Raw genomic sequence first — 9288 nt, forward strand, 5'->3', positions numbered from 1 at the left:
TCTTCTTGCTGTGAGGCGACAGTGTTGACCACTACACCACCGTGCCGCTTGTGACAAATGGAACAAAACTTGAACTTGAATGGGTGAATGTGAGGAACAAATTGTAAAGCGCTTTGGATAAAAGAGATATATAAATGTACCATGTGCTTGGATGTCTCTCTGTACAGGACTGGATAGACAGCGGCCCCCCCACCGTCTTCTGGCTCTCTGGCTTCTACTTCACCCAGTCCTTCCTCACTGGAGTTTGCCAGAACTTTGCCAGGAAGTACACCATCGCCATCGACCACATCTGCTTTCAATTCGAGGTGAAGTATATTGCGCATAGTTTCAAGTTTCTTTATTAGTTATACAAAAATACAGAATACTTTTATATGAAATGCTTCTTTCTTGCGTATATATATTCAGAGTTAATTATATTGTTTATAGTGCCTATTTTAACTTTTCTACTGTACTACAATCTTTATTGCCTGTATTTATGTCTTTCTACTATTACCCTGTCCATACCTGTACCCCCCCCCCTCCCCCATACTGCTGTCTGAATTTCACCAAGGGGATCAATAAAAGGAATATCTCATCTTATCCCTTTCACTACCACTACCAAAGGGTTAACCCTTTCACTGCGACAATACAGAAGGTTAACCCTTTCACTGCCACATGACAAAGGGTTAACCCTTTCACCACTACAGACGGTTAACCGTCTGTAGTGTGGTAGTGAAAGGTTAACCTTCTGTAGTGTGGCAGTGAAAGGTTAACCTTCTGTAGTGTGGCAGTGAAAGGTTAACCTTCTGTAGTGTGGCAGTGAAAGGTTAACCTTCTGTAGTGTGGCAGTGAAAGCGACCAGTTCCTTCCAAGCGTCTTTTTTCATCAACCCGCTTTGTCTTCCGAGTTTCTTATTTTTTCCCCCCGTCATTCTCCCAGGTGACCCAGCAGGAGACCGACATAGAGGACAAGCCGGAGGACGGCGCCTACGTCAGGGGCCTCTTCTTGGAGGGGGCGCGCTGGGACAGTCAGAAGATTGGTCCTCGGAGTCCCTCCCCAAGATCCTCTTCGAACCGGTGCCCACCATCTGGCTGAGGCCCGGAGAGATGGCCACGTTCCAGCACAGAGACACGTCTACGTCTGTCCCGTCTACAAGACCAGCGCCCGCCAGGGCACCCTGTCCACCACGGGACACTCCACCAACTTCATCATGTCGGTGGAGCTGTGCCCTCAGACCGGCCCGAGAAGCACTGGGTGAACCGGGGCGTGGCCAGTCTCTGCCAGCTGGACGACTAGTAGGAACCAGCTGGGTGAACCGGGGGCGTGGCCCGTCTCTGCCAGCTGGACGACTAGTAGGAACCAGCTGGGTGAACCGGGGGCGTGGCCCGTCTCTGCCAGCTGGACGACTAGTAGGAACCAGCTGGGTGAACCGGGGGCGTGGCCCGTCTCTGCCAGCTGGACGACTAGTAGGAACCAGCTGGGTGAACCGGGGGGCGTGGCCTGTCTCTGCCAGCTGGACGACTAGTAGGAACCAGCTGGGTGAACCGGGGGCGTGGCCCGTCTCTGCCAGCTGGACGACTAGTAGGAACCAGCTGGGTGAACCGGGGGCGTGGCCCGTCTCTGCCAGCTGGACGACTAGTAGGAACCAGCTGGGTGAACCGGGGGGCGTGGCCTGTCTCTGCCAGCTGGACGACTAGTAGGAACCAGCTGGGTGTACCGGGGGCATGGCCTGTCTCTGCCAGCTGGACGACTAGTAGGAACCAGCTGGGTGAACCGGGGGCATGGCCTGTCTCTGCCAGCTGGACGACTAGTAGGAACCAGCTGGGTGAACCGGGGGCGTGGCCTGTCTCTGCCAGCTGGACTAGTAGGAACCAGCTGGGTGAACCGGGGGCGCGGCCTGTCTCTGCCAGCTGGACGACTAGTAGGAACCAGCTGGGTGAACCGGGGGCGTGGCCCGTCTCTGCCAGCTGGACGACTAGTAGGAACCAGCTGGGTGAACCGGGGGGCGTGGCCTGTATCTGCCAGCTGGACGACTAGTAGGAACCAGCTGGGTGAACCGGGGGCGTGGCCCGTCTCTGCCAGCTGGACGACTAGTAGGAACCAGCTGGGTGAACCGGGGGGCGTGGCCCGTCTCTGCCAGCTGGACAACTAGTAGGAACCAGTAGCTTCAACGCGTCTTGTTTTTCTATTCGGTTCTGTTTTTGATGTCGAATAAATAGTACAAGAGGCGCTATTTAATATCACATTTTATTACAAGAAATAATAAATAAATTCAACATAAATACATCTTGATGGCTTCCTATATTACAAGACAGACTGAAATGGCAGAACAACAGAACGTTGGCTGGCATAGAATGTCGTACAAATCATACAGTGCAAGATTCTTCACACTTAACGTGTCAGAAAATAAAGAAATAAATGACTTTTTCCCCTCCGCCATAGAATTCTTCTTACATTTCTTGCAGAGTGGTCATAATAATCAAACCCGGTTCTCCTGACTTGAGGTCATCTCTCGTGTCCGTGTTTCCGATCTCCTGTTCCCGGTAACATGACCTCTTGGAGGAGGAGGAGGAGGAGGACGGGGGCGAGCCGGCGTCAGGTCTCTGTGTCATGTGACTGTAAGTAAAGCGGCTTGGCTTGCCTCCGCAGGCGCTGCTGCGCTCGCAGCTTCCTGCCTTTCTGAGTCGCCAGTCCCATCGGAGGCAGGTAGATCTGCAAGGAGGAGAACAGCGAGACGACACGAGGGGATTCAGCTTCTCAGTAGCACTGCGGGCCGTACACACAGGACACAGAAACCGATACTTGTTTCGATAAAAGCTTTGACTTACAGGTCTTGGATATGGGTTCCTGTAATGTAGACCTGTCAAAATAGAAGGGGGGGGGGGGGGGGCAAGGTTTCTTCAAAGTCGTATGTAATCAGGGAACATGCAACATGCACAGAGCTTGTGTCTTAAGCTTGGAGCACACTGAGATATTACTTAGTGCACACTGAGATATTACTTAGTGCACACTGAGATATTACTTAGTGCACACTGAGATATTACTTAGTGCACACTGAGATATTACTTAGTGCCCAGTGAGATATTACTTAGTGCACAGTGAGATATTACTTAGTGCACACTGAGATATTACTTAGTGCACACTGAGATATTACTTGGTGCACACTGAGATATTACTTAGTGCACAGTGAGATATTACTTCGTGCACACTGAGATATTACTTGGAGCACAGTGAGATATTACTTAGTGCACACTGAGATATTACTTCGTGCACACTGAGATATTACTTAGTGCACATTGAGATATTACTTGGTGCACACAGATATTAATTTGAGCACACTGAGATATTACTTAGTGCACATTGAGATATTACTTGGAGCACACTGAGATATTACTTAGTGCACACTGAGATATTACTTAGTGCACATTGAGATATTACTTGGAGCACACTGAGATATTACTTGGAGCACACTGAGATATTACTTGGAGCACACTGAGATATTACTTAGTGCACACTGAGATATTACTTGGAGCACACTGAGATATTACTTAGTGCACACTGAGATATTACTTGGAGCACACTGAGATATTACTTGGAGCACACTGAGATATTACTTGGAGCACAGTGAGATATTACTTGGAGCACAGTGAGATATTACTTAGTGCACACCGAGATATTACTTAGTGCACAGTGAGATATTACTTGGAGCACACTGAGATATTACTTAGTGCACACTGAGATATTACTTAGTGCACAGTGAGATATTACTTAGTGCACAGTGAGATATTACTTAGTGCACACTGAGATATTACTTAGTGCACACTGAGATATTAATTGGAGCACACTGAGATATTACTTGGTGCACAGTGAGATATTAATTTGAGCACACTGAGATATTACTTGGAGCACACCGAGATATTACTTGGAGCACACTGAGATATTACTTGGAGCACACTGAGATATTACTTAGTGCACATTGAGATATTACTTGGTGCACACTGAGATATTACTTGGTGCACACTGAGATATTAATTTGAGCACACAGAGATATTACTTGGAGCACACTGAAATATTACTTGGAGCACACTGAGATATTACTTGGAGCACACTGAGATATTACTTGGAGCACACTGAGATATTACTTGGAGCACACCGAGATATTACTTGGAGCACACTGAGATATTACTTGGAGCACACTGAGATATTACTTGGAGCACACTGAGATATTACTTGCAGATCTCTTCAACGACTAAAGCTTTAACATGACAACATCAGTATGTGAACGCATCCACCCGACTTCTAACCCACACAACAGCATGGTACCACATCACCCCAGTCCTAAAAGACCTCCACTGACTTCCTGTCTCCCCCCAGATCTACTACAAACCCCTGGTCTTCATCTACAAAGCCCTTCACCAACTAACTACCCCATATCTCACCGACCTCCTCTCCCCCTACGACCCTCTCTGTCCCTCTGATCTACCTCAGCATGTCTTCTCTCCACCCCCAAGTCCAAGCTTCGCAAATTTTGGGGTCAGGGTCTGCCTCCAGGCTCTGGAACTCCCTCCCCCAAGACATTGGATACTTCAACCCGGCCTCAAGACATTAGACAATCCAATCCTGCCTCAAGACATTGGATACTTCAACCCTGCCTCAACACATTAGATACTTCAACCCTGCCTCAACACATTAGATACTTCAACCCTGCCTCAAGACATTGGATACTTCAACCCTGCCTCAACACATTAGATACTTCAACCCTGCCTCAACACATTAGATACTTCAACCCTGCCTCAACACATTAGATACTTCAACCCTGCCTCAAGACCGATCTCTTCTCCCCTGCCTAAAGGAACTCTCTGAGTTCCTTTAGCAGAGTAGCCCTGCCTGGAGCCTAAGGATGGAACCTTTGAGTTCCTTTAGCAGAGTAGCCCTGCCTGGAGCCTAAGGATGGAACCTTTGAGTTCCTTTAGCAGAGTAGCCCTGCCTGGAGCCTAAGGATGGAACCTTTGAGTTCCTTTAGCAGAGTAGCCCCGCCTGGAGCCTAAGGATGGAACCTTTGAGTTCCTTTAGCAGAGTAGCCCTGCCTGGAGCCTAAGGATGGAACCTTTGAGTTCCTTTAGCAGAGTAGCCCCGCCTGGAGCCTACGGATGGAACCTTTGAGTTCCTTTAGCAGAGTAGCCCCGCCTGGAGCCTAAGGATGGAACCTTTGAGTTCCTTTAGCAGAGTAGCCCCGCCTGGAGCCTACGGATGGAACCTTTGAGTTCCTTTAGCAGAGTAGCCCTGCCTGGAGCCTAAGGATGGAACCTTTGAGTTCCTTTAGCAGAGTAGCCCTGCCTGGAGCCTAAGGATGGAACCTTTGAGTTCCTTTAGCAGAGTAGCCCTGCCTGGAGCCTACGGATGGAACCTTTGAGTTCCTTTAGCAAAGTAGCCCTGCCTGGAGCCTGGAGCCTAAGATCTCACCAGTATGGGCCCATACTCCATTCTCTACACTGGCTTCCCGTCTCCTTCAGGATAGAGTACACGTTCTCCCTCCTTACCCATCAGTGCATCCACAGCAATGCCCCCTCCTATCTGTGCTCTCCTAGGTGTGCTCATCTATTGAGTGAGAAGACAGTTAAACTAATGTTACAAGCTTTAGTCCTATCCCACTTAGACTACTGCCCAACAATTTCAAGCGCTTCAAAGCGGGATCTGGAGAAACGTCAGCTCGCTCAGAACAGAGCGGCACGTCTCGCCCTCCGCTGCTCTGTGAGGAGCAGTGTTTGGGGGAATGCATGCCGCTCTGCCTTGGCTTAGAGTGGATCAGAGGCTGGCATGCAGCCTTGTAACATTTTTGTTTAATATTTATAAAACTGGTAAACCTAAGTCTTTGTGGTCAGAACTACAACCCACCAATACTAGACGTGGCTATGTCACCAGACACGCAGTGAGTCTTCATTTTACTCGACCTCTACCAAGAACAAATGCACTTAAGAGAAACGTAATGTATAGAGCTGCTGCAAACTGGAATTGTATACCTGTGAAGATAATGATGATCAACTAGGGGTGTAATGATGCATCGATTAATCGAAATGCATCGATTCTAATGTGATGATTCAACTGCATCGATTTGAAAATGTTAGAATCGATTATAATCGAAATTTAAAACAATTTATTGTTTTTATTGACCTATAGTCCATTCATGCTGAGTGAATCAGTTCCCCCAGCCACATTTGTGTATTAAAAATTTTTTGGGGAATTAACTGATAGAAAATGAATCAAACATTTATCGAATCGTGGTCAAATGAAGAGATTTCATGATGCATTGAATCGTTGCCTGAATAATCGTAATCGAAATTAATCGTTGCGAGGTCACATCGTTACACCCCTATCAGCAACACATTTACTTTTAAGAAAAAGTTGAAGGATGCTGTTTGGCAAAATACAGTCGAGTTACTGATTTATTTAGTTAGTATTGTTAGATTAGTTAGTTAGTATTGTATTTGTAGTTGGAGCCAGTGTTTTTTTTGTGAGATTTTGAAGATGTTGAGAATGTGCTTAGGCTAAGGTGTTTATGTTTTTATTGTTTTCTTGTTACATTACAGTGTGTTAGGAGTGGGACCCACCCCAGAAATAATAGTCTTTCCCCCATGGGTGTAGACTAATGCTAATGGGGACCCATAAATAAACAAATCTAAAGGAACTCATCACTCCCCCGACCTCCACCCGCTCTGGAAACTCAAACACACTCAAACCCAAACACAAAACGCACCTCCGCACAATGGGCGACCGGGCCTTCTGCTCAGCTGCTGAGGCATTTAAAAAGGGGACTAAAAACATTTATTTTTAACAAGGCATTTGCCTAAATGGACCGACTCATGCCTTGTGGGTTTTTAAAAACGTGATATTTTCTTTGATCTGAATGTTTCTTTCATTTCATTGGTTGGTTTAAACATTTTAATTGTATTATCTTTATCTCCTTTCATGTAGCACTTTGAGATTTGTAACAAATATAAAGTGTGTTACAAATTAAATGTGTTATTATTATTATTTATTATCTCCCTTGGCCAGGGGGAGATTCTCCTTTGGCTGAGCGTAAATGTTTGGTTTCCCAATGCGGAGGACCCAGGTTAAAACCCAGGTGGGCTACACTCTTACACTCTATACACGCTTAGTCCAGAAATCAACAAGACATCTCGTCTGTCTTCTCTTACCAATTTCTATCCTTGCTTCACATTCTCCCATGCATTTCTTTATTGATTCCTGGTCTGTTAGCTTTAGAAAAACAACAATGAAGGAGATTAGTCATAAAAGCTCTAATAAATATATATATGATTAGATTCAAATGTATTATCATAACAGCACAAGTACAGTACAACAAAAAGAAGTTTGGCATCCAACCAGAGTGAAAATGTAACGGTAAAGTGCGATAGTAATATACAATGTTCAGGTGATTAAACTGGCTATAAAATATATAAATTAGTAGCACTGAGTAATAGCACTAATCAGATGTATGTACAGAGCTGTAGTATTAATATGTACAGTGATAGCGGTATAAATACACTATGTGTAAGGAATATGCAATATATATATATATAAACTAGTGCTGGTTCTATGAGTTGAATCTTTCTACACCTGTTGGTTCTGTTTGAAGAGAGTGCGGGCCTCTTGGACAATGTATTTCCTCTCAGCCTCTGTGTCCTGGGAGAGAGACGTCTGGGCCTGCCAGGTTCGGGCAATACGAAACACCCTCATATATAGAGACAGCACCTCCTTACGAGTGGCAGCCGTCATCAGGACTCAAACCTTGAGAAATCACCATAAATAGGTCAACGAATTACATTAAGTCAATATTATAGACAATAATTCATTAAACATTTGAAATTAAGGGGGGGGGGGCATGCAGATTTGTCCTTATATTTAAATTTTACAGCTGTCCTTTGTTTAGCCTACTTTTGAGACTATAGTTATTACATCAACTATAATACTGTATTTGGCAATGTATTGCTTTTACAGTATGTTGCACTAAAAGCTCCTATTCACCACTAGATGACACTAAAACACAGTCAATTGTACCATGACTAAGGTGATGTTAGTGGATGTTTTTAATGTTAGTCTTGTTCTTGCTTGAGAAATGTGCCTTTGTTTTGCCCCTTCTATACAAATAGATAGAACGGTGTTTGTGTTCGCAAACAGAAAGCACTGGGTAATATTTGTTGTGAGTCACAGACTATGTTAACGTTGACTAGCTCAACGGCACCTGGTCTAAGCTTATTGATTGAAATTTGTATTTAACAGATTGCAGAATGGGTACAATACAGTACAGCTCAATACATACAATTGTTAAGGGGATGCAGACCAGAGAAAGACTTTAGTCTAGTTTACATCAGGGTCCCCCAGCTTATACCTTCGATTAACTAGCTATACTTTTTTGATTAGATTACAATGTATTGTCATTATACAGCATAAGTACAGTACAACGAAAATAAGTTTGGCATCCAACCAGAGTGCAAATGTAAAACTCGGTGCATCACAGTCACGAAAGGGGCTAAGTGCCATAGTAATATACAATATACAGGTGATTATTAAACTGGGTATAAAATGTATAAATTAGTACTACTAATCATCATACACACCGGTAACAAAATCATTTCGTTTTATCAACGCACAATTAGATTATCGTTTGAATGTATACATTAGAGCATTTGACCTACCTGCTTTGCTCCCATGAAGAGATGGGTAGCCATATATCTATGTGGGTAGCTACTTGACAACAACAGTCGCGGTCTGATGACGTAGTGGAATATTTTCCAGAGCCTCTATTTGACAGAGAATGATTGATTGATTGATTGATTGATTGATTGATTGATTGATTGATTGATTGCTTGAACATTTTATTAACAGATTGCAGAATGGGTACAATACAGTACAGCTCAATACACACAATTGTTAAGGGGATGCAGACCAGAGAAAGACTTTCGTCTTGTTTACATCAGGGTCCCCCATTTTCAATGCATCATGTATACAAATGTACATACTCTCTTTTTTTTTTTACTCTTTTTGTATCACAAACAGTACTGCTACATGTATACATCTATACATTTATGACATACCAGATTTACAAATACAGTACTGTTTGTGATACAAAAAGAGTAAAAAAAAAGAGAGTATATACATTTGACGAAGAAACTGTACATTGGAGGGGGGGGGGGTTAGGTATACACTGTACATTGGAGGTGGTTGGGTGGGTGGGGTGGGGGGGGGGGTGGGTAGGCGGGTGGGGGGGGGGTGTAACTACATTGGATTATCGACGAAACATCGATGATG

The 9288-nt window shown here is 44.7% G+C and overlaps 1 protein-coding gene across 1 annotated transcript; it reads right to left on the bottom strand.

Moving 5' to 3' along the window:
• Nucleotides 1–2230: 2230 nt before the first annotated feature.
• Nucleotides 2231–8728, bottom strand: lyrm1 (LYR motif containing 1). The gene is made up of 5 exons (XM_084323679.1): nucleotides 8676–8728; nucleotides 7597–7767; nucleotides 7176–7236; nucleotides 2808–2839; nucleotides 2231–2691 (listed from the first exon to the last, which is right to left on the bottom strand). Exons 2-5 carry the CDS (start codon nucleotides 7753–7755, stop codon nucleotides 2575–2577), a joined length of 369 nt encoding a protein of 122 aa, XP_084179805.1. The 5' UTR covers nucleotides 7756–7767; nucleotides 8676–8728; the 3' UTR covers nucleotides 2231–2574.
• Nucleotides 8729–9288: the final 560 nt, after the last annotated feature.

Source organism: Notolepis coatsorum (assembly GCF_963971535.1).
Source record: "Notolepis coatsorum genome assembly, chromosome: 10".
Taxonomy (NCBI): Eukaryota; Metazoa; Chordata; class Actinopteri; order Aulopiformes; family Paralepididae; genus Notolepis; species Notolepis coatsorum.

Excerpts from the sequence above, each read along its gene's own strand:
- lyrm1 (XM_084323679.1), bottom strand. The coding sequence starts at position 7,755 with ATGACGGCTGCCACTCGTAAGGAGGTGCTGTCTCTATATATGAGGGTG. Across the intron at positions 2,840-7,175 it reads TGAAGCAAGGATAGAAATTG|GTCTACATTACAGGAACCCA; the intron begins GTAAGAGAAGAC and ends CTATTTTGACAG. Across the intron at positions 2,692-2,807 it reads GGAACCCATATCCAAGACCT|ATCTACCTGCCTCCGATGGG; the intron begins GTAAGTCAAAGC and ends TCCTCCTTGCAG.